General features: G+C 36.5%; 1 protein-coding gene across 3 annotated transcripts in view; it reads right to left on the minus strand.

Annotated features, from left to right (window-relative positions):
• Positions 1–26,597, minus strand: part of LOC136033647 (RNA-binding protein Musashi homolog 1-like) — a 122,089-nt gene that overhangs the window by 71,633 nt on the left and 23,859 nt on the right. For all 3 annotated transcript variants that reach the window (XM_065714465.1, XM_065714464.1, XM_065714463.1), the window contains one exon: positions 17,367–17,493. In XM_065714465.1, coding sequence (XP_065570537.1) covers positions 17,367–17,493 — 127 coding nt within the window. The remainder of the gene's footprint in view (positions 1–17,366; positions 17,494–26,597) is intronic.

The following is a 26,597-nucleotide window of genomic DNA, read 5'->3' on the forward strand; positions in this document are numbered from 1 at the left end:
AATATTAGAAAATACTTAAAGCGGAGGGATCAGGATGAAACTGGATGGGAAGAATAAAAACCTTTATAAGATACGTGACTGACATAACCGGGCCGGATCTGCTCTCTTTGGTGGAGTTGGGGGGGGGGAGGTAATTTGGAAAAATGAGGTATTTGTAACCTACGAAAGGGTTACCAGATCTTAATGAAATTTGATATTTAGAAGGATCTTGTGGTTTAAAGCTCTAATTTTAAATTCCGACCAGATCCTGTGACATTGCGGGGAGTTGGAGGGCGAAACCGGAATTCTTGGAAAATGTGAAAATTGGGGTATTTTTATCTTACGAATAGGTGATCGGATCTTAATGAAATTTGATATTTAGAAGGAATTAATGTCTCAGAGCTCTTATTTAAAATCCCGACCAGATCTTTTGACATTGGGGGGAGTTGAAGGGGGAAATCTTGGAAAACACTTGGAGTGGAGGAATCGGGATGAAGCTTGGTGGATAGAATAAGCAAATGTCCTTGATATGTGATTGACGTAACCGTACCAGATTCGCTCTCTTTGGGGGAGTTGGGGGGAGGGGTTCAGTGATTTGGCGAGTTTGGTGCTTCTGGACGTGCTAGGACGATGAAAATTGGTAGGCGTGTCAGGGAGCTGCACAAATTGACTTGATAAAGTTTTTTTCCCAGATTCGACCATCTGGGGGGGGGGGCTAAAGGGAGAGGAAAAATTAGAAAAAATTAGGTATTTATAAATTACGAGTGGGTGATCGAATCTTAATGAATTTTGATATTTAGGACATCGTGACTCGGAGCTCTTACTTTAAATCCTGACCGGCATTAAGCCTCTGATTTTCCTTTTAAATCAATCTACTGATTCTTAGAATTTTGTTAGAGCTCATACCATATGAGCTCTTGGCTCTTAGCTCTTCTCGCCTCGTCACAAGTGCCACATGAGCACTTAACTCTTGTTTTAGCAGGGTACTTATCTGTTAGCGAGTACAAACTCAAGAATTTGTATCTACAGGGACCGGGTTGAAACAACTAGGACGCTTGGGATAAATGGTTATTAAAATTTAGCTACAATGTAGTTTTCCATGGAGCCGAAGCTAATTGTCTCCATATACAAAAAGCAATAAACCGGTTATAGTCTGATTTTATAGATCCTAATTCTCGAGTGTGTACCGACCTTCAGTAGTAATCTTAAATCACTGCGATTAACTGTTCGCAATGCATCTGCAATGCATTTTTGTGGTCATACAATGCGCATGGGGCCATCATTACCCCTCTGAGTCACTCCAGTGCCCACTAGTTGGTGGTAATTCCCGCTTTGGGAATAACCGCATTAGATGCAGTGACTGAAGAAAATAAACTTACGCATATGTAAACATATGCAACATAAAAGTCTATATGCCACATAAAAAGACATGAGCTAATATGCCACAAAAAAAAATTTATAGTTAAGGCTACTCCAGCCAAATTCGTGTAAAATTTCTGTATTCATTTTTTTTAGAAAAGCTTTAATTTGAGATCCCAATATTCAAAAAATAACTCCAGGAGGGTATGATGTGAAAGCACCATTACCTTCAATTAAATAAATCAATTAACCCTGTGCAAACTACTTAATTTTTTGTTTGCGTAGCAACAACATAGTCTCGTCGTCTCTAAATCAGAAATAGAACAAGAGCTAAGAGCTCATATGGCACTTGTGACGAGGTCGGAAGAGCCGAGAGCTCATATGGTACGAGGTCGGAAGAGCCAAGAGCTCATTTGGACGAGGTCAGAAGAGCCGAGAGCTCATATGGTACGAGGTCGGAAGAGCCAAGAGCTCATTTGGCACTTGTGAGAAGGTCAGAACCTAAAGTTAAACTTTATAGCACAAGATCCTTCTAAATATCAAATTTCATTAAGATCTGGTCACCCTTTCGTAAGTTACAAATACCTCAATTTTCAAAATTACCTCCCCCCTCCCAATTCCACCAAAGAGAGCAGATCCGGTCCAGTTATGTCAGTCACGTATCTTAGACAGGTTTCTATTCTTCCCATCCAGTTTCATCCTGATCTCACCGCTTTAAGTATTTTCTAAGATTTCCGGTCCCCCCAACTGCCCCCCCCCCCCCAATTACGTTTGATCCGGTTGAGATTTAAAATAAGATATCAGAGTTACGAGGTCCTTCTAAATATGAAGTTTCATGAAGATCCGATCACTCCTTCGTAAGTTAAAAATACGTTATTTTTCTTATTTTTCAGAATTACCCCCCCCCCCCCCCGCAATTGAGCGGATCCGTTCCAATTATGTAAATTACGTATGCAAGACTTTTGCTTATTTTTCCAACCAAGTTGCATCCCAATCCCTCCAATCTAAGCGTTTCCCATCATTTTAGGTCTCCCCCACCCCAAACTTCCCCCAATGTCACCAGATCCGGTCAGGATTTAAAATAAGAGCTTTGAGCCACGATATCCTTCTAAAAATCAAATTTCATGGAGATCCAATCACCCGTTCTTAAGTTAAAAATACCTCATTTTTTCTAATTTTTCAGAATTAACCCCCCCCCAACTACCCAAAAGAGAGCGGATCCGTTCCGTTTATGTCAATCATCTATCTAGGACTTGTGTTTATTTTTCCCACCATGTTTCATCCCGATCCCTCCACTCTAAGTGTTTTCCAAGTTTTAGGTTCCTCCTCCCAACTCCCCGCCCCCATCACAAGATCTGGTCGGGATTTAAAATAAGAGCTCTAAGACACGATATCCTTCTAAACATCAAATTTCATTGAGATCCGATCACCCGTTCGCAAGTTGAAAATACCTCATTTTTCTAATTTTTAAGACTTACTCCCCCCCCCCCAACTACCCCAAAGAGAACAAATAAGTTCCGATTATGTCAATCATGTATCTAGGACTTGCGATTATTTTTCCCATCAAGTTTCATCCCGATCCCTCTACTCTAAGTGTTTTCCAAGATTTTAGGTTTCCCCCCTCCAACTCCCCCCAATGTCATCAGACCCAGTCGGGATTTAAAATAAGAGCTCTGAGACACAATATCATTCCAAACATCAAATTTCATTAAGATCCAATCACCCGCTCATAAGTTAAAAATACTTCATTTTTTCTATTTTTCCGAATTAACCGGCCCCTACTCCCCCCCCCCCAGATGGTCAAATCGGGAAAACGACTATTTCTAATTTAATCTGGTCCGGTCCCTGATACGCTTGCCAAATTTCATCGTCCTAGCTTACCTGGAAGTGCCTAAAGTAGCAAAACCGGGACTTTAGGTTTTCCCCCCTCCGACTCCCCCCAATGTCATCAGATCCGGTCGGGATTTAAAATAAGAGCTCTAAGACACAATATCATTCCAAACATGAAATTTCATTAAGATCCAAATACCCGCTGATAAGTTAAAAATACTTCATTTTTTCTATTTTTTGCGAATTAACCGGGCCCCCACTCCCCCCCAGATGGTCAAATCGGGAAAACGACTATTTCTAATTTAATCTGGTGCGGTCCCTGATACGCTTGCCAAATTTCATCGTCCTAGCTTACCTGGAAGTGCCTAAAGTAGCAAAACCGGGACAGACCGACAGACAGACAGACCGACAGACAGACCGACAGACAGACCGACAGAATTGGCGACTGCTATATGTCACTTGGTTAATACCAAGTGCCATAAAAACTCCATGCCTAAAGAATAGACCGCCCGAAAATGAGAGCAAAGCAATCAATCTGTAAAAGTTTGGGTCTACATTAGGAGAAGGCAATTTAAATAAAAACGGGATATATTCATAAACTAGTTAGGAAAACCGGTTGAGTCCTGTACATAAAACTAGCGTAAACTACCCCAAAATCTCCAGGAGGGCATCTTTTTACAACCATGAGCTACCCAAATCCTGCAAACAGCGCAATTTCGTGAAATCAAAAGTTAATACCACTAACAAAAAGATAAATACTTCCTTAGACCAAAGGACTCTATCAAAGAAAATAAAATTTATATGACGGACCTTGGGCGATTTAAGATGCAAAGATAGGGAACAGAAATTACTAGTTCCAATTATAGTGTATCGTGTGGCGACTGGGGCCAACCTGATTCTTGTACATAATAATGGTAGATGGTAATAACCTTACTTAAACAATGGATCTTGATTTTGTTTAAACGATAATTTAAACGAGATTTTCGCCTGTCATCATCAGGTTCAAATTCAAATCAGGATCATGATTCCTTATTATCATTTAAAACTATATGCCATATTCCCCCAAAAACAAAAAGAGAGCTTAGGTCTGCATTTTCACCAGGGACCGGGGGGGGGGATTCTGCTTTCTTCGTGACGTTTTCGAAGTACTCACATGACCTTCGGAGTACATTTTAAACAGTAAATAAATATAATAGTTTAAAGTCCGTGCACAAACCAAGTCAAAAGTCGGTGTCGCAACTAGGGTAACAAAGGGGGCGGACGTCCCCAGACACAGCGTCTGAATGGTGTGACACTTTTGTCAATACTATGATCTACTCATATTGTCGTGGTGATGGTTGAGGGGGGCATTGTCCCGAGATGCTGAAAACCCTAGGTACGCCTCTGCTAGGAATGTCCGCTTTTTTTTCATAGTAACTGAAACTCAACCTAGATCTGTTTTGGTTCATTGGACTCGAATTTTCGAGAAAACTACCATTAAGAAAAATGTTCCGAAAATTATTTATTGGTCTCACACCGATATAGCCGAGTAAGAATCGACTTTACTGTTTAACTCTTGGAAACTATATCGCGACAAATATTTTTCAGGGGTTAACAGAATGTATAACCGGATCACGTGATTACAGTCCAACTTCTTTCAGCGTAAAGGCTCAAGTATACAATGCGAGTTTCCAAGCTACAAGCCGGAACAAGCAGCAAGTAAACTAGTTTAGTGAACAAACTCCTTATTTTAAAATAAGATCTTTTTCAATATTAAACTTTCAGCAAATTAACAAAACTAGTATCAAAGTAGCTACAACAAAGTATCAAAATAAATAAAGGATCAAAGTTAACAAAGTACCTTTCGCAAACGAGATGAACGAGACGCCAAATATTGAGTGAGCTAGCTTGCACACTAGCCGCATGTATTATTCGTATTAGCTTGTGCACAAGTTATTATGTATTATTATGTATTATTCGTATTAGCTATAAGGTTATTATGTATTATTCGTATTAGCTTGTGCACAAGTTACTAGCAACACTGACCTTAAAGGTGTTGGACGAGTTGGTTCTAGCGGAAACATGGGGATTTCACATGCCAGCAAGTTGACTGCTAAGTAAGCGAGGAATTATGTGTGTACTCGACTACTATCATACTAGTCCGCTTCTTACAAGCTGACTTGTTCGTAACAAGCAGAAAGGAGAGTATAAAGTTACATAAACAGACTTTATACACCTAAACTTTCAGCTACAGTTATGCTCAAAGTAATGGAAACGCAAGTAGCGAGCAGATTGCGGTCCTGCCGTAGTGAGCAGCAGCGATCAAACAATATGCTCTCTATACAAAAAAAAATCATTACACACGAAAGGATTTTAGCAAAATAGTTATAAATATTTTCAAAGTCTTGTCTTCCTTCCTTAAGAAAAATCTTTACTCTCAGCCCCACATGGTAAAAAATATATGTTAAACTTTAAAGAAACAGAAAACGTTCTAAATAAAATCCCAAAAATTAGGCATAACAAAGACAAATGGTTATTCCAGAAGTTTGAATTTTCGTTTCCTCTTCATTTAAGCAATATGTCTTGTTCCTGGAATAGTTTTCACCTGGGATGGATCTGCAGTCCAAATTAGGGACCAGGAAATTGGATTTCCTATCAACATTTTCCCCTCCTTGCAAGCTGTCAGGTATTCTGGGGACAAATCTACATCATATCTTCACCTTTTCAAGTTAAGCTTAAATGTTGCTTCTTTGTATTTGTGGACTTTGTCGAGGTTAGTGCGAGTCAAGTTTTAAGTAGAATTCATTTTTCTTTACCATGCCTATTTTCGTACGATATCAGGCCCTTTAAGTGGGGAGATACATAAGTCCCGGGCAATAATTTGGGCTAATGGAACCTCATAATTCCTGGTCCCTAATCTGGTCTGCATAACCATTCCTGAAGGTTTCACTCACTGACCAAGCATTTTCCGAAATTGGGAAATGTCGGTCTTCATGTTTATCCTTCCCGAAGGTGGCCAAAAAGCCCCTTATTGCGTCAAGGTGGTATCTTTTCAACAAAAGATGAAATTGCCACTAACATTGACACAGAAACAACCTGTCAATCAATCAACGTAAGTCCGCCTCCAAAGGATAATTAGGTCTTCATACCAACGACAACAACAACAATCTATCCAAAGAGACAAAAAAGTCACCTGTCTCTAGTGAAATTATTTCTAAACATCCTTATATTTCCAGCTTCATCATTTATCAACGGAAACACTCCGGCTGTAGGAATTCGAAAACGATGTATCTGCCGTTTTCACGTAATATCCGTTTGTTGATTGTAATTTCACTTTTGTAGTAACTTCCCTCCATAAACAATGGGCCAAAATACAAATTATAAAGATCACCATGTATATGTGTAGACGAAGTATTTTTAAATTCATCCCCTGAAATTTTCATATCCACCGTATAAACACCGTAACAAACACCGTATAAATTAAGATTTAGTTTTTTCCGTGTACGTTTTAGGTTAAATATACTGTCAGAAAGCAGTTCATAACTTCACTTATCCGTACATCAAGGCCGTATCCACGGGGGGAGGAATATCGGGTTTGAGCCCGCACCCCCAAATTTTGCCCGACCCATCAAAAAGTAGAAAAATGCGTTTAAACTAATTTTTGATTCGTTTCTTAGATTTTTTGGTAAACCCCAGGCCTCGGACAAAGATAACCCCTCTCTCTGAGCAAAACTTCTGAATACATTTTTGCCGTACATCCAAAAGGGTTTAATCCACAAAGTAGTACTGAGGTAGAACATGGTATATTCAATAGTTTATACTTAACGCCAACCTTTTTTTTACAGATCGACTTTCCTTCTTCGTGTGAATGAGACATACATTATTGTAAATATTGTTTACTTTATGGCAACAACTTTTTGTTCATAGTGGAATATTGCCATCTTAAAAACAAAACATAAATCCACCGCATAAACACATCTGAAATTGGCAATCCTCGAGTTGATGGTACAAAAATAATGTTTATCCCAATCTACCTCCCCAACCTGAAATTATGGGCTTTCTCGAATGGTCAGTTTTCATTAACCCTTTTGTTTATTCGACAGACTCAAATAGTTGTACGTAGTCGGGGGGGGAAGTAAAAACTTCTGGGTATTATACTAAACCTATGCTAGGACTGGTCCCTCCTATGGGATAGAAACTCAACAGAGAAATCTTATTTTCTTTCTAGTTTTAAAATTGTGGTGCACCCCTTAGTTTTCAGCAAAACGATCGACCGTCATATCTTCATTTAGAGGTCTTGATCTGGTCTTCAGCAACAAGAAATGCTTCCAACTATTCAAAGCCGCTACAGATAACTAACAGGTTTCTATTTAAATAGCTACAGTTACCCGTAAGAAACAAATTTAAAGCTCGGCTTTGTTCAGGATTTCTGCGCACATATGGATCCCAACCGTTTTGCAGAGTAAACAGATGTTGTTGATTCTTCAGATCAGGAACCAGACGAGGGAAAATCCAAAAGGGGGTAGAAATTTGTGATTATCATCATTCATAAGAATATCTCAAGGCATTGGTGCTATAAGATTTTTTTTTCTACAACCCTTTTTTTCATCGCCTGCCACTTGCCGGTTTACTTTGAGAATCAAGTCCATGATAAGAAATCGAAGAAAGGAAGGCATGCCACGAGCGAGAGGGATATCCCTACACCTAAGGTCCTATCCAGGATTTATTTTCAAGAGGGTTGTTTTTTCGGGGTGGGGGGGGATTTACAAAAAACTTAAATGCGCATCGCAAATATGTTTATATACGTTTTGTTACATTTATACGAGTCGGACACAACTCAGGGGAACTTTCAAACTCCGTGGCCTCCCTCCGGATAGGGCCTTGCCTACACCCCAAATACTTTTCAATGTTTAAAATAAATCACTTCAAATTGGCTACCACCTACCTTCCCTCTCCAATAACATCCAGATGTACCTGTTAGTGACCATTCCAGGGCATAGGATTTAGCAAACGTATAAACGAAACTCGTATGATTTTGGAATCGTGCTAGGCCAACAGCATAATATTTTCAACATTTGACAATATTCATTATCAATTTCATTAGGTTCGGAGGAAACCTGAATAGAATTGATGAATAGCAAAGGGACCATTCTCCTGACGAATTATTTACGATATCCTCTAGATTATTAACTGTGTTTTTAGATTTGTTAAGCATTAGGTTATATTCATAGTTATCTGAATTTTACATAAATTCTTAAGCCAAAATTTTAAAGTTCCTTGAGGATATTATCCTTATAGCATGGTCCTTTTCTCGTTGACCAACAAAGTTTGCAGGCACAAATTTGCAGGAAGAACCTTGGTACTTCCGTATTATGTGGTACACACACTCGAGAAGGATCAGACAATAACCGGTTTTTGGCCAGCAGTATCCAAAGAAAATTAGCTTAGGCACAGTTGACATCTAAGTTGTAAGTATATTTTTTGTTAAATATTTAACATATAGAGATGGTATTTCGGTTGGGTTAGGCTAGCTTTGGTATATATTGCATTCTGTGCACCCCCCCCCCATAATTCTTAGTTGCATTTAAATTTGTTTTTGTTTCCAGTAGACAGACTTTTAAGTTTTCTATCTTTTATTGAAAAGAAGTAGCAGAGGTTTCCAAGGGAACAAAGGCTATTCCTAAACTTGTAGCAAGTTCAATCGATGAACTTCTACTGACGATGGTATTACTATATTATTAACTCAATTGATGAAAATCAAAACTTGAAAACATAAATTAACATTTTGGGTTGTTAAGATTCGGAGCTAATAAATAAAAATAAAATTTACTGCAGCACATACAGGGCCGTGTCCAGGTTTTTTCAGGGGTGGGTGGAGTTCGCAAAAATATACTTTGGAGGGGGTTTAACACACGCAAAAAAACTTAGAAAAACTTAGAAAAATTGTTTATATTCATTTTTGTTTACGTTTTTACGAGTTGGGCAAACATTAAGGGGGGGGTAGAACCCCCTAATCCCCCTGGATTTGGCCTTTACCGTATATATTATTATCTTGCTTTAACTCACGGTTGATCGTACCTGAATCGACCTCCCATCTGAACTTTTTTTTAAATCATCCGGGAGAGAAGAAACAATTTGCAAAACTAAACGTAAATATACAGGATATGGTGTTTCTAGACAAGTACGTAAATGGGTATGCATCAGGAAGAGGGTGGTCAATGAAAGACAAAAAAGAGCGAATGATCGAATCTGATCCAACACATATTTAAATACTCTACAAAAAAATTGAATGATATAACAATAATTTACATAACACATTGGCTATTCTTGTTTCTTATAGCATAACTGTAAATTGGAATATGTTGAAGGAAAACTCTTGTATTTTTTCGACTTTTAAATGTTTGGTTTTCATTATTAGACACAAATAGAACAGATCAAGACGAAGACCAACCCAGCAAGGAATACAGTCATAGTGCCACCGACAAGGCCGCATATAGAAAAAGGGGGAGGTAGGGGGTTTAAAGCCCCCATAAATGTTTTCTGGCTCGTAAAAACGTAACAAAATGAATATAAAAATTGTTGATGTTTTTTTAAGGTTTTTTATACCCCCCCACCCCATGAAAAAAATTGGGTATATTTTTGGTCACCGAGTAGCAAAAACCTGGCATCTAATTTTTTTATTTCATAATTTGGGTGAGCATAAACATTTCAAGAAACATAAAATATACGAGGATCAGAGGGATTACATACCAAGAACTTTATGTGGTGGGGAGGTTGCCAAACATAAAACATATTATAATTATTAGAATTATATAAAATCATGTGAGAATTTAGAAAAACGTGAAATGTAAAGCCCAATAACACTTTTTTAATCAAAGTATTGAATAATTTACCTAAAGGGATTAAAAAGTTAACAATGGCTTATACTAAGAACAAACTACTAACTGCTTTTTTTCTCATGTCATACATCTCAATTGAACACTGCTGTAACAGAAATTCTTGTTTTTCTTCTGCATTTTTGTTTGTTTGAATATAATCATGTCAAGTACTTCCAACGTTTTCCGATTTATGAAGACATTTTGACATTTGAAACTCAGCTTTAGTTCCAGCTTTTTATTCTTGAAAACTATTTGAAAATTATTTCCTAGTTCTAAATCTAATCTTAAAAATATTAAAAATTGGCCTTTAAAAGGCCAAGCTTTTAAGTTTAAAAGGGTTAAACTTAAAGGGTAAAGTCGTGTGTGTGTGTCATAGTTAGAAATAAAGTTTAAAGTTGACTACCAAAAGTAGCTATGGATTACACATTTAAATATATGTTTTAATGTTATTTTGTCGAGAGGTATTATTACGTTTGTTACAATTGCACTGTTTCGATAATAACGTTCGAACACTAAATAGATTCCCAGCTAGATATCTACATGGAATTACATTTTAAGTTACTATGTAGTATGTAAAATACTTGCAAATTACGATCGACTAAGTTTTTAATCAAGACAATTTGAAACAGAGACATCTTTGTTTTCTCCAACCTTACTAATCGAAACAACGGGGACTGTAGCAGCATATAATGCATCTAACTCATACTTAGGAATAGACAAATAACGTGCTTTGTTTTTGGGTGACCGATCGCTTCTAAAAACTATAGCTTTACCTCAGAGGTAAGGCTTATTAAACGAATAGGCTACCCCAAAAGTGAAGTTAAAAGTTATCTTGGGTCATTTAAATACGGTTGATAATATCTATGTTATTTATTAGTAGACAGAGAATGGGTTTTAATATTCAGATGTGTCCAAGGGGGCGACTCAGGCATGCTGCTCCCGGCGCCGTGGCTGGGGGAGGGGGCACAGCAGCCAATCTTTTATTTACAGGCGATTTTATTAGTCATTTTCTAGTTCACATTTTTCTTTTCTTTTCTTTTTTTTGGAGGGGATTAATTTGACTTCGATTGCCAATGACCTAAGAAACGGTTCTGATGATGTTATGTGCTTATAATCTGATACAGAAAACACTATATGTTTACTATGTTATACGTATAACAATCGTAACTTATATTCAATCAAATTTCTAGTAAGAAAAATCGAAAAGACATTATGTTTCGCAGATGAATAAGAACGACTGGGACTGCTGTTAAATTAACTCAAAGTCTTGACAGAGTGTATTTTGATTTCCACTGGCTGGTCAAAGGGAAATTCCTAGCTTTACCTTAGAGGTAATAGCATGGGCTTATCTAACGTATTGTTTACCCATAATATGAGGGGAAAGTTATCTTGAATTCCAACATGAAGCGTTGACAATAGCCATGCCATTTCTGCATAGACAAGAGATTAAACCTTATCTATCTGGAAAAAAAAAACATTTTGAGGTTTCTATTTCTAAGAAATTTTTCACCAGCTAGAACACTGTTTGTAAGAGCTAATTGCCCTATGGGTGAGCTTTTTGTTCGGCTTCTTTCGATGCTGATACTTAAGACACCAGAAGCAAAATCTACCAAGGTCCACATTTATATTTTTGTATTCAAAATATCTGGATAATTCTGGGACACTATTATTGTCGGTAGTGTTGAAGGCAGAGGAAAGGCCTACTCCTAAGACTTAAATTTTGTAATTTTGTAAGATCTTCTCATCGGACAAATTCGTTTCCTAAAATTTTTATTGTAATTTTTTTCTCCAATAAAATCCAGATTAGCGCAAAAATGAATGAATGTATTTAATACCCATCAATGGAAAAACAGATGCAGGACAAAAAAAAAGAAAACAAAAAAAGCATAAGACATTGATTCATCGGACAAAAAAAAGATTTATAAGAATTATATCGGTCAATTCGCAACAAAATCGCTTCTTCAGTGTTGGCAACACTGTACTGCCGCGTAAAATACACACTGCTTGTCCATGGTGGTAAACGCAGCAAAAAAATCATTTCAAAAAATATTTTGGTAAATTACGAACAAAATCAAACATAGAAATAGATTACAGACTGAGAAGAGAACCAGTTTAATATAGGCGCTATAATGTTAGAGGTGCGGCGGAGAAATGCATTATTAAGGCCATATATGGGACCATTAGAATGGGGGAGGTGCATTTCCGAGTTATTCGATTAGTATGTTTGAAAGAACATAAAAAAGGATCAAGCACAGTAGTATGTTAACCTTATCCATATATCAGTTAAGAATCTGAGTGACTTCCACTCTTAGAACTCATATACACCGAGTAACTCGTGCCAAGCGTTTTGGGGAGCATCCCAAGAGTCTTGGGAAATGTGCCAAGCGCGGCAGAACTGTACGGCACACGTAGCTCTCCAAAATGTACACCAGGGGCGGCAAGTGGTGAGCCCATCGATGAAATATCGTGTACGTTTATCATAACATATGCTATTCTACTTTCGATAGCTTCCTTGTCGCCTCCATCTTTAGTTATTACACCTTCGAAATAAAGTAACTTATCTACTTCATCGACCATTTTCTCACCTAAATTCATAAACTCTGGGCAACATCTTACGTTTTAACAAAAACGTATGTTTTTCCAACAGTGCAGTAGACGTATAAAGTAAAGAGTTATAATTGTATTAATTAGTAAAATATTGTATCGTATTCCTCTTCTCCAAAAAAAGCATTGGTTCTGAGTTTTTACATCTATGTGAAAACCTAGTTTTATATTTTGTCTATTTTAGACTACCCAGAAAATGATTCACGATAGTGCAACCTTTATTGATACCGCAATGAACGCGTATTTGGGTGGGTAGTCTAGATATTGGGTGGGTAGTCTATTCACGATAGTGCAACCTTTACTGATACCGCAATGAACGCGTATTTGGGTGGGTAGTCTAGATAGTGGGTATATAGATAGTGGGTAGTCTAGATATTGGGTGGGTAGTCTATTCACGATAGTGCAACCTTTACTGACACCGCAATGAACGCGTATTTGGGTGGGAGGCGCATCCTTAATAATTGCTTAGAATAGAGTAACAACTAAAACCCAATTTAATATTCCCAGATTAACTGAAATGGGGCCAGGTCATAAGTAATAAGCATAAAGGTAAACAAAAATAAAAAACGTCAGATATCACTGAATATTCCATTAAAAAAACCACGACATTGCTTTGTGCCCCATTTACCCTCTACTCGTACTAAAAAAAAAAAAAGGTAAAGGATGCGGCATTTAGACTTTACAGTCCGTACCGGCGGTGCTGATCTCCGTTTCTTGGCCCTTCAGCCAGGAAGTGCAATGGGGGGTTGGGGGTCAGCCAACCTGTGCTTTCGCACACCCTTCCTGTTTACCTTCCCCAGATTTCTCCAGGTACCCATTTAGAGCTGGGTCGACTCTGGCTAAGGTTACAGGATCACAACACTGACCCCCGTCCCAAACTGAAGAATTGGGTACACCGGGATTCGAACCCACGTCCTCTCAGACACAGGATCCCGAATCCAGCGCACCAACCCACTCGGCCAGGGCGGCCTACTAACTTCATCCCTGCTTCGAATACTAGTACTAGTGAAAAGCTGAAATTATTAGGGTCCGAAAAGATGTTTGCCAGTTCCCACTACCATCCTACCCTAATAGCACTAACTCCGCGAAGCGTCCTCGTTTCAAAATGATTTTCCATAATTCCACCCCTCTCCAAGGTTAATTCCAGAAAACTAATCTTTATGGGTCTTTTCACTAGTTCCACGTCAATAAATACTGAAATAACATTTCTCTTTGAAATAAAAAAGACGCTAAGTCAATTTCTTTTATTTTAAAGTTACCAATGAAAGCAAAACAAAAACACTGTTGCCGCTGGACCAGTATAAGTTCTGTTAACACTTGAAAACCTTGATTTTCCTTCAATGGTTTAAAAATTTTGAGGCTTATAAGGCAATACCTTATTTCTTCAGTGTTATCACGTTGAACCGTCTGATCAAATAAGCACAATTAAGAGTTGAAAATTGCCAACAGTTTTTGACAATAAAAATAAAAACAATCTATTAATTCCCGAAGACAGTTTCATCGTCAAAGTAAACTAGATATTTTTAAGCTATATGGTGCCGAGTGTTTTTAACTTTACTTTGCCTATTTTTCAGCCATATTTCTTTTTATTTAATTTGACATCTGCTACAATCGAATGCTGCACAAGTACAAATGGAGGTCTTTTTCATGAAAAATTGAGCTCATGATCTTTCCTCACTTTATATAAGATTTAATGATATAATATTTATTAACATTAAGCCTTTACGGGCCATGGTTAATAAAAAAAAATAACACAATACAACTCTTAAAAAAATATACACCTCAAATCCAAATTAAATTATAAATAAACTACAGAAAATGGTCCATATCTATCATACCTGTACCCACAAACTTAACCAACTTCTTAATACCATTTAACTTACATCACTAAATATATTTCCACCCATTCCTACTTAGTATTCCCCTCCGAAAAAATTCTCTCCCTCAGACTATTTAATTCTTCACAAAATCCCGAAAAAAAAAGAATTAAGTCGTCTTCCCCATACCATTGGGCAAAAGTAAGGACCTAACTCCAACTCTACCCTTCCCTTATACTTTCTTCTATGGTTGTGCGAATTTCCACCACACCAATTGAAAAAAATCTGAATTCATTCTTACGCAGGCAAATCCAGGAGGCCCTGGGCCCCCAAGATTTTTTTCTGGCACGATATCTCCATGTTTTTCCCTCTTTAAAAAAAAATATTGTCAAGTTAGTGAATGATTGGGGCCCTTGTTGCATTGCCCCCCAAGGTTTTGCTGTAGATCCGCCCTTGCATTTTCACAGTACATGGCTCCTTGTATGAATCTTCTGATTATTGTCAACACTTCACACAAGCTCCAACCGGAAGAAGAGCATTGCTTTTCACTAATTAACGTTTTAATTGGTAATGGTTGACTTAAGGTAAGCAATATAAGCAATACAGAAATATAATTCAAACAGCAGAAAAGAAATATTATCGCTTTGACAGGAAATATGTCAAAACGTCAAAAAAGGAAGTCACATGCAAATGAAAAATTTATGTAGTCCACTTTAGTGGAGAAAAATATATGCAAAACATAATCATGGGTAATGTCAAATTAACGAGCAGTAAACTCTTATTGCGGTAAAGACGATAGGTCTGTAAGAAGTTACAAGAAATAAGTACTGTAAAGTTAAATACTTTTACTTTCCATATTCCACTACTTTTCTTGGGGGATTCATAGCCCGGTAGCCCCCCATCCCTAAATACGGCCGTGACTGTACTTCAAAATAATTTTATTATTCAATTTGCGAATAAATTGAAAAGCATGACATTTCCTCATCTACGATCGAGTTAACAAAGTTTTAGGTCAAGGAAATGAGGAATTTAATTTTTGTTCACTCTAGTTTAGATTTAATTTGAATTTGAATGCCAAATAAGGTAAAATCTGAATAAAGTTAATGGCCTTGAACTATCAATTGACATTTCAATTGCAAAACAAAAGCATAAATTTGAAATTATCCGTGCCTTGCCACCAATATTGAATTTGAGAGGAGAGGAACATACTCAAAACACAAGTTTTCTAGGCCCTGTTAAGGCAGGCGCAATAAGGAAAAATGAACTCTTCTTCTATAAATAAGATTAAAAAGTTAGAATTTACTCAGAGCTAGATGCTAAACCTGATAAAAAAAAAGAAGAATTAATAAAGTATAAAGAAATATAGTATAAAGAATATGTATAAAGAAAAAGTATAGAAGAATAAGTATAAAGAAAATAAAGAAGAATTGTTACACTTTCGCAACTTCTGAAATAATAACAAATCATAGACGAAATATTAAAATCAAGTATGGAAATTTTAGATCTATACCATTAAAAAAAATCCATCTGGCAACTGAAATCATTTTTGGTAGTTACAAATGAAATAATTTCCCCAGCCCTTTGTTTAAAATTTTGCATTTCACAGCTGTTTACATCGATAGAATGGTGAACAAAGAGGCCCCAAAGCGACCACCAAGGATGGATGGGACCTAAGTCAAAGTAAGGTGAAAGAAAGGTAAAGATGGCTAAGCCATAACGAATAATTGTAACCAAATTGCACTTTTTGAGCATCCGTGCGGGGCCAGACGAAAGACATGTAGCACCCGAAAATGGATAGAAAAGGCCATAAAAAATGTGAATTGGAACTTCAACAGTGAAACTTTGGAAATACCGGAGTGGAGTAGGAGCGTTCACAGTTGGCTTGCTGCTAAAATGAATTTTTAGTAGTAGTATTTGAAGTAGTGAACTACTCCAATAAAACAGCTAGATGACGATAGCCAGTTCCAGAAATGCATATTTTAGCTAGCATGTCTGAAGTTAAAGATAATGACGTGGGCTACGTAAATAAAATATTCAGAGATACCCAACAAAACTAAGTTGAACATTTCTTTTTTGTTATTCATTGTTTTAGGAATCACTATTAAGTTTTCCCTCTCGCATAATCTAGTCTCTTTTTGCATAACAATAGAATAATATATTATCCTTTTTACCCTTATTAAAGGTCGGACACGTTTTAACCAAAATTCCAAATTTACAACAATTTTTAACTTAAATATGAAACTCTAAATAAATTTAAAAACTGGAACACGATCAGTTTGCCACTTCTTCTCCATAGTTGACTTTTAAATGACTTTTGATATTGGTACAAACCTCTAAGAGGCCTAACTAGACATGGATGTCAATACCAATAAAAGAAGAAAAACATAATAAAATATTATCAAACTGATGACCAAAGTTTCTTGATAGGCTAAATTTACAATCCTACACAGAATTTTGGCTCTAAAACAGGATGTCATTCAATCTCACTTCAATCAAATTTCAACTCATTTCATAAAATATGGAAGGAGGCAAATATTTTATTTTTTTGGCAAGATACAAAAAAAAATCTTCGTCAAAATCTAGGGGGAACAATTTCGTTTGGTCTTTTTTTGCAATGAAAATACCAAAAAGATATTTTCCGAAATCTTCTATGGCAGGGGACAATCCCCTTCCTAATCCTATTTGGCGCCCGCTCTGCGTCTGGAACAAATCTGTTTAGAAACTGATACCTGGCAGGACGGTGCTGATACCTGGCAGTCTGTATCTCTAGCTAAATATATACGAGGACACCGCTGCCTGATCCTCGTCTAGCCCCAAAAGTCGTTCTCTTTCTGAAGCACCTACTTATAAAGCTTGTCGATATCTTATTCAAGCACAAAATCTAAATTAGATCCTAGATTTAAAAGAAAGAGACAAGTACCTTTGGATGGGCTCGTCTCGGGAACGCCACTTTAGGGTCAATCTTTTTTCCGTCTAACTCATGCGTCCCATGTGCCATGACTCGATCGACGCCGGTTGTATCCGCAAATGTCACGAAGCCAAATCCTCTGAAAAATTACAAATCGATCAAAAAAGGTATTCGACTAATAAAGAAAGGAAATAAAATTAAAATCCATTGGAATAGATCTCTATGTGCGTGGTCTAAGAATCATGGCTTCAAATCTTTCATCAGTTTTGGAAGAAAAAATTATTTATACAAACTGTAGAGGCAAGGTATCAACCGAACTAGCCACTAGATATCACCGTTCACTAATTGACAACATAATTATTTCACAGATGGGATAAATAATTTTCGTCAAAACTGAAATAACAGCTAACTGATATAAAAATATAAAATCATGAATAAGGCTCTCCCCCCCCATCCATTCAATGTATGCACTGGGTGATGTACCTGAAAGACCTAGTTATGAAAAGCTATTTTTCGACCCTTGCTCCTTTTCCATTGTTAACAGGCATTGAATCGAACTGTTTTGTTTTGCTTGGAAAAGTAAACGAGCGGTTGTAGCAAGTTTAAAATAAATCCACATACAATTCTTGGTAAAGCGAAAGTGCCTTGCGATTTTAGGAAAAATTTAATCAAAACCATTTGTGAGAAAAGTGATATGATTGAATATGAAGCCGCTGAGGGTAATTAAAGGCAATTAGGGATGGTAAAGCAAGAGGGAAAGGCAAGCATTTATGTGAGAAGCCACTGCGACAGAAGAGAAGATTCTCACATGGGCTGCACTGAATAGATCAGGCAAACGATCCACATTGGCACCGCAGATAGCAAAGAGACTTATTTTTATCAAGGACATTTACAAGATTGTTAATGCCTTCAAAGAAAACATTTTTCATCACTTTAACAACTTCCGATATTCTTTTCCGTATCTACTTCTCAATTTGAAGTTAACAAGCCGTTCAGCGCTCCAATGAAGTAAATTGCACATTCGGTTGTTTTCCCCATTTTCGCTTGCAGCAAAAGTACACTTTCGCTTGTTTCCCCCATTTTTTTTTTGATAAAAAAAAGTGCCTTTTCGAATGAAATGACCAAAATAAGGTGTTTATCAAAACCTATGCAAAAAAATAAATAAAAATAAATAAAATAAAAAAATAAGGGGACAAGGACGTTCGTTCGAATAGAGGCACATAGTGCGATGAGGCACATAGGCCTCATCGCAGAGTAAATTTTGAAGCTTCAGTTCAAAACTGTTGACCATTCAAGCTTCTTTTTTTCAATTGAAAAGCTTTTAGTTTTAACTGATTTGTTTTCGTAATAATCCTTTACTTTTAAGAAGAGTAGGCGATTTATGAAACTTACTAAGAAGGTCTGGAGAAAGAGTATATGTGAGGGGTTCTTATAAACCTCCAGTTAAGGGCTTTAAAATAAAGCAAAAAATTTCAAATGAGCCATTAAATATCACTCTAAAAAGTTCTAGTACCCCACTAGTCCCAGCTTTTTCACTTGAGACATCGCACCAAAAGTGCCGTTTTAGTGCCATATGAAACCTGCAAATAGTGGAATTTAAAGGAAGGACGTAGATATAAGCAATATTTTTTATATGAACTATCAAAAATCTATCTAAGATGTTCTGGTGGCCCGCTAGCCCCACCCCTTGAGAAACGACGTAAAGTACCTTTTTCGTGCCATATGGCACTTGCAAATGGCAGGATTTATATAAACCACGTACAGTCACAGTAACATATACATATTAATCATGCTCTTAAAAAGTATGAAATAAACTTTATCCTAAAGAGCTCAAGATGGCACCCCCCTTCGTTAATTTATGTTCGTTAAAGTTCTGACGATGTTTTTAAACTTCCATTTGAAAAAATATTAAGTAATAAATTAGATTGGTCTCGTTTCAGTAGGCAGAAAAGTGCATAGTATGCAGTGGCGGTTCTGGCCTCTCTCGTGCCTGGGGCAATATCTTGATTAGCACCCCCTCCCCTATACTGTATCCCAAAAATTTGCATTCCAAATTTTCATTTATTAGCAAAATAGAATACAAGATATCACGAAAAGATTAAAATTATTTAAGTTCAATCTATTCACTTTTCAAACAGTTCGTGGTAACGAACTGTAGTAAGGAGCGACCCGGATCAATAGTAAACGAAACTCTAAAAAACAGAAATTGGATGCTAAAAGATATATCAAAAGAATCGGAATTTTATGCTGATTTTAAATACATAAGTTTCATCAAATTTAGTCTTTGTCATCAAAAGTTACGAGCCTGAGAAAATTTGCCTTATTTTGGAAAACAGAGGGTAACACCCCCTAAAAGTCACGCCATCGAAAATCAGGCCACCACGCCATCACGAAAATCACGCCATCGCATTCAGCGTATCAGAGAACCCTATAGAAAAAATTTCAAGGTCCAATCTACAAAAATGTGGAATTGCGTATTTTTTGCCAGAAGACAAATCACGGGTGCGTGTTAATTTGTTTTTTTGTTTTTTTTTTCAGGGGTCATCGTATCGACCAAGTGGTCCTAGAGTGTTGCAAGAGGGCTCATTCTAACGGAAATGAAAAGTTCTAGTGCCCTTTTTAAGTGACCAAAAAAATTGGAGGGCATCTAGGCCCCCTCCCACGCTCATTTTTTCCCAAAGTCAACGGACCAAATTTTGAGATAGCCATTTTGTTCCGCATAGTCGAAAACCATAATAACTATGTCTTTGGGGATGAATTACCCCCCACAGTCCCTGGGGGAGGGGCTGCAAGTTACAAGCTTTGACCAATGTTTACATACAGTAATGGTTACTGGGAAGTGTACCGACGTTATCAGGGGGATTTTTTTGGCTTGGGTGTGGGGTTCAGAGGAGGGGGCTATATGGGAGGATCTTTCCTTGGAGGGATATTTCATGGGGGAAGAGAAATTCAATGAAAAGGGCGCAGGACTTTCTAGCATTACTATAACAAAAACAAACAATGAAAATATAAACATGAAAAAGTTTTTTCAATTGAAAGTAAGGAGAAGCATTAAAACTAGAACAGAGATTATTATATTATATAAAAAGATTATCATATAAAACTATATAATAATAGAGTAATATATAATATACTAATATATAATAGAGATTATTATATAAAACTAGAACAGAGATTATTACGCTTATGAGGGGTTCTAAAAATACTTTAGCATAAAGAGCGAGGTATTTAGGAGGAGATAAATACTTCACTCTTTATGCTAAACAATTTTTAAGTAATTTCAACTATTTATTCTACGGCCTTTCTGATTCAGGGGTCATTCTTAAAGAATTGCGACAAAACAAGATTTAGTGTGAAAAGCGAGGTATTAACGAGGGGACCAACCTCCTCATATATATAATCAAAAATATAAGAATATAAAAGTTTGTTACGTAAGTTAATTCTTAAGTTATATATTTTTTTTTTACTAATAAAAACGTTCGTTAAAAATTAAAAGATCTAGTTGCCTTTTTAAGTAACCAAAAAATTGGAGGGCAACTAGACCTCCTTCCTCACCCCTCATTTCTCAAAATCTTCTGATCAAAACTAAGAGAAAGCCATTTAGCCAAAAAAAGAATTAATATGCAAATTTCATTTTAATAATTTATGTACGGAGAGCCAAAATCAGACATGCATTAATTCAAAAACTTTCAGAAATTAAATAAAAAAAACAAGTTTTTTTGAAATGAAAGTAAGGAGTGACATTAAAACTTAAAACAAACAGAAATTACTCCGTATATGAAAGGAGCTTTTCCTCCTCGACACCCCGCTCCTTGCGCTAAAGTTTGATTCTTTCTCGCAACTCTACTTTTTAAAACAATAAAAAACTTTAGCGTAAGGAGCGGGGTGTCGGGGTGATGAAGATATGGGAAAAATAAAATTTTCAGATTCAATTTGGTTATAATTACTTCCAACTGTGCCCTCTGCTTTATTTTAATAAAAAAAAAAAATTCAAAATTACAAAATAATTATAACCGTTAGATTATGTATTTGAAATTATGCGCCTCTAAAATTTCTGCACCCAGGGCAAAGCACCCCCTCTGACCCCCTTCTAAAAACGCCTTTGATAGTATGATACACATGGATGAGTTAACGAATCTAGTCGTACGGAACACAGCAAAGCCTATGAGAACATGATATGAAACAGGAAGTTGAAGCTCAGTAGACTAAGATAATGTAGACAGTTTGAATGGGTGAGCCACATGAATACATTTTCGGTGGTTTTGAGAGTTAAGAGCGCGAGAGTAGTTAAAAAATTAACGACAAAAAGACTAAGTCACTCAAATTGGGAATTTGTGTGGATGAACAGGTGATGATAAGCATAAAACGAACTGACCGATGGGATAGCTTTACTTTCTGATATGTGCAATATCATCTGTAATAGTGGCGTTAATCGTAAGGGAGGGAGAAAAGGCCAGGAGCCCCCAAGATTTTAGCCCCTTCCCCTTAGATTTGAAAAATACCTTTCTGGAAGGGTATTTTATTGGAAAAACTAAAAAATGACAAATTTGCCCTTACCCCTGTGAATTTTCGTGAATTGACGCCAACGGCTATTAAACATGAAGGGGGGCAGTAAATCTCCTGGAAATTATGTGAATATTAGTAAGAATTCCAATATTTTGGAGAAGAGGGTAGGCTAGAAAACCCCCAATTCGCATGCACCTAGGTGGAGATATTAGCCATATTTTTTTACGTTTATTCAAGAGAGGTGTAACTCACAAAATTCAAGGAGAAATTGACATTTGATATCAAGCGACAAACGAGAAGTAAGATGATATCCTGGAACAAAGAAAAGGTAAGGAGGCGAAAGGAAGGAAATATGAGGGCTTATATGGAACTTGTAACGGAAATATGAATTGGTAATGTACCAGGAAGTGTATCATAATCAATCGAGGCTTAGATTGAAGTGTGTAGATCAGGCAGGCTATCAAGAAGTGTGTCACGTGTCAAGGGCGACGAAATTGTAAACAACAGTCGATTGTATAACACAGTCGACTGACACAGACCATCTTATTTACAATTAATGTTACCGTGAACGTCCGCAAATTGGTGAATGCCGACTTTCACTGGTGAATATCCGAAGTACCTTTTTTATTCTTGGATTTAGTCAGCGTTACTAGTCAACTTTTTCAATTTAATGCAAGGTTTGATGATGACAGGTGAGGTTAGGTTTTTAACCCATTTATGATATTTAGGACCAAATTTAACTAATTTGACCAAAACTAACATAATCTAACCTAGCTTGCATAAGAGTGAAAAAGCTGACTCGCAAAGATAATTGAATCAAAACAGAGGGAAGAGAATTTCGGACATTCACCGGTGAATATCGACATTAGCCTAACCAGATGTCGGACACTCGCGGTAACAAACATATTTAATAACTTACTTATAGTGAATATATTTATAAAAATTGGATTTTATAAATGAAGGTGAATAAAGTAATTTGGAAAAATAGCGCGTTTCGAAACCAAATGTTCTTTTTGCAAAAAGGCCAGCAGTAACATAGCGACTTCAACGTTACGTACCAAATTTCCTATGCTAAGTGGCTTCCTGCCAAGAACCTTAAATTTATAAAACATATCACCCAAAACTCAAGTTACATATTTGGAAGCACCATAAAACAAAGATTGTTTTTATCTATATTTTGGTATCAAACAGTTCGTGGTAACGAACTGTAGTAAGGAGCGACCCGGCTCAATAGTAACCAAAACTCTAAAAAATGGAATTTTGATACCAATAGCTATATCAAAAGAATCGCATTTAAATGCTGGTTTTAAATATATAAGTTTCATCAAGATTAGTCTTACCCATCAAAAGTTACGAGCCTGAGAAAATTTGCGTTATTTTAGAAAATAGGGGGAAACACCCCCTAAAAGTCATAGGATCTTAACGAAAATCACACCATCAGATTCAGCGTATCAGAGAACCCTATTGTAGAAGTTTCGAGCTCCTATCTACAAAAATGTGGAATTTTGCATTTTTTGCCAGAAGGCAGATCACGGATGCGTGTTTATTTGTTTTTTTGTTTTTTTTTTTTGTTTTTTTTTTTCCCCAGGGGTGATCGTATCGACCCAGTTGTCCTAGAATGTTGCAAGAGGGCTCATTCTAACGGAAATGAAAAGTTCTAGTGCCCTTTCTAAGTGACCAAAAAAACGGATCAAAATTCTGAGATAGCCATTTTATTCAGCGTAGTCGAAAAACCTTATAACTATGTCTTTGGGGACGACTTACTCCCCCACAGTCCCCGTGGGAGGGGCAACAAGTTACAAACTTTGACCTGTGCTTACATATAGTAATGGTTATTGGGAAGTATACAGGCGTTTTCAGGAGGATTTTTTTGGTTGGGGGGAGTGGTTGAGAAGAGGGGGATATGCTGGGGGAACTTTCCAACGAGAATTTGTCATGGGAGAAGAAAACTTCCATGAAGGGAGAGCAGGATTTACTAGCATTATTTAAAAAAAAATTAAAAAATAAATGTGAAAAAGCTTTTTCACCTGGAAGTAAGGAACAGCAATAAAACTTAAACAAACAGAAATTATTACCCATATAAGGGGCTCACCTCCTTATGATACCTAGCTCTTTACGCTAAAGTATTTTTAGTAATTTCAACTATTTATTCTACGGCTTTTGTGATTCAGGGGTCATTCTTAATGAATTGGGATAAAATTTAAGCTTTAGTGTAAAGAGCGAGGTACTGACGATGGGGCGAATCCCCTCATATATGTAATAAAAACATAAGAATACAAAATTTCTTTACGTAAGCTAATTTATAACTTACGTAAATCTTTTACCAATAAAAAGATTCGTAAAAAATTAAAAGTTCTAGTTGCCTTTTTAATTAACCAAAAAATCGGAGGGCAACTAGGCTTCGCCCCCGCTCTTTTTTTCTCAAAATCATTCGATCAAAATTATGAGAAAGCCATTTAGCCCCCCCCCCAAAAAAAAAATGCAAAATTCCGTTTTGATTATTCCTCTGCGGAGAGCCAAAATCAAAACATGCATTGATTCAAAAACGTTCAGAAATTAAATAAAAAAAACGAGTTTTTTTAACTGAAAGTAAGGAGCGACATTAAAACTTAAAACGCACAGAAATTACTTCGTATATGAAAGAGGCTGCTTCCTCATCAACGCCCCGCTCTTTACGCTAAAGTTTTTTACTGTTTTAAAAAGAAGAATTGAGAGAAAGAGTCAAACTTTAGCGTAAAGAGCGGGGCGTTGATGAGGAAGCAGCCTCTTTCATATACGAAGTAATTTCTGTGCGTTTTAAGCTTTAATGTCGCTCCTTACTTTCAGTTAAAAAAACTCGTTTTTTTTATTTAATCAAAATCTAACGAGTTCAGTTAGTATTGGAGCGGGTTGCTCTTTACTTTGTTACAACAAACTGTTTCATTGCAAAATCGCTTCACTGAAATCATTGCAAATGCATCGATTAAAAGCGCGCCAGAGAAAAACTAAAATTCAAGTATTTTAGAAAAACTAAAATTTACCATACCATATGAGCTCTTGGCTCGTAGCTCTTCTTGCCTCGTCACAAGTGCCATATGAGCTCTTAGCTCTTGTTTATTCTTGGATTTAGTCAGCGTTACTAGTCAACTTTTTAAATTTAATGCAAGGTTTGATGATGACAGGTGAGGTTAGGTTTTTAACCCATTTATGATATTTAGAACCAAATTTACCTAAAATATTTTAGAAAAACTAAAATTCATTGAGTTTGTAGCTCAATTTTCTACGAACGTATAAATAATGTCAGCTGCAAAAAAATCTTCCAACTGGAAAAGGCCAAATCATGATAAGAAGAAAGTTATGAGGGTGATAAGGCTCCATTGCTAGGCACAGGCTTGTTTATCTAATTATGCCTAATTTGCCTGACATTACTATTCAAAGGAGGAAAAATATCGAATCAAATATACTGCGTATTAATATTTATTTTATTATGGGTAACGTACAAAGGATGCGGTATAATTATGTGAATATTTACATTGCGTAAATCTAAAAAAAATCCACAAGAAGTTTTTCAGAGGATAATAAACAGCTAAATTGAGCCTAATATGAGCAAAAATCACAATCAATAAACAACCCAAAATGATGAGAGATTACAATAAATAATCATTTTAAGCTTAAACGAACAGAAACTACCACAAACGGGAGTAGGAGTCACACCCTTCTAAAAGTCAGGATGTCACTTTCAATTTACTGGAATTTTTCAACATCTTCTCTTTTATAACGTTAAAAATCCAAAATTGCTCAAAATGTCAGGAACTAAATTCGATACATATTATAACTGTCTATCCACATTTGTTAGTTCTTTTAATAACCTTGGTTAAGATAGTGATTTTCTTTCTTTCTTTTTGTCCATGTTATGCCAAATAAAAAGTATAGCTTGAGATAAAACCTGTTTCCAGCAAAGTTCAAATAACGATGCCTGGCGTGGAAGGGGTTGCCCTCTAATAACTTTTGACTCTTAAAAGACATTAGAATTTTCAATTTCCAATCAAATGAGACCCCTCCAAGTTTCTTAGACCATTGGCTCAATACAGTCATCCCTGGAAAAAAAAAATACGTAGATCTCGCATCGCTCTTTAAGCAACGTTATTCCGCGGCATATGGATAAGTCATTTATTCAGAAAGGGGGCGTAAAACATTTACATAATCTGTTCAACAGTCTTAAGGGTTACAACATGCCACCCCTACTAATTTATCACTATTTTTAGTGATTTGTTTCTATTGCCCAGACAAACAAAAAATCACTAAATCAGCACATAAATCATTAGACTATTGAAGAAAATCATTAAATCAGCCCAAAAAAAAAAAACTAAAATCTATTTATTTATTTTCTCACTGGATGGCAACCCTGGTTAAAGCGTTACACACACATAGCGTTTTCTTTTAGCTTTTTAAGATCTTGCAGTTGCGAAAAATAAGCTAGCTTTTTCACAAAGACAGCGCTTTCTGTAATTAAAGAAAAACACGGACGCTCACAGAAGAAACTTCGTTACACCAGTGTTACACAGTTACACCACAAGCACCAACACCAACATTACGCTAGTAAGTGAATTTGAACTAGAACTTCTATAGCAAGTATTTTCATTCATCCATAATTTTCGGTTTTATATTTGGTTTTTAAGTCAAACCTAGATGAGCCAACCTAAAAAAGGGGTCAAAATGGGCGCTAACCTAAAACAGAGTCGCACTGAGCGATTCTTG

This window comes from Artemia franciscana, chromosome 12, assembly GCF_032884065.1.
Source record: "Artemia franciscana chromosome 12, ASM3288406v1, whole genome shotgun sequence".
Classification (NCBI taxonomy): Eukaryota; Metazoa; Arthropoda; class Branchiopoda; order Anostraca; family Artemiidae; genus Artemia; species Artemia franciscana.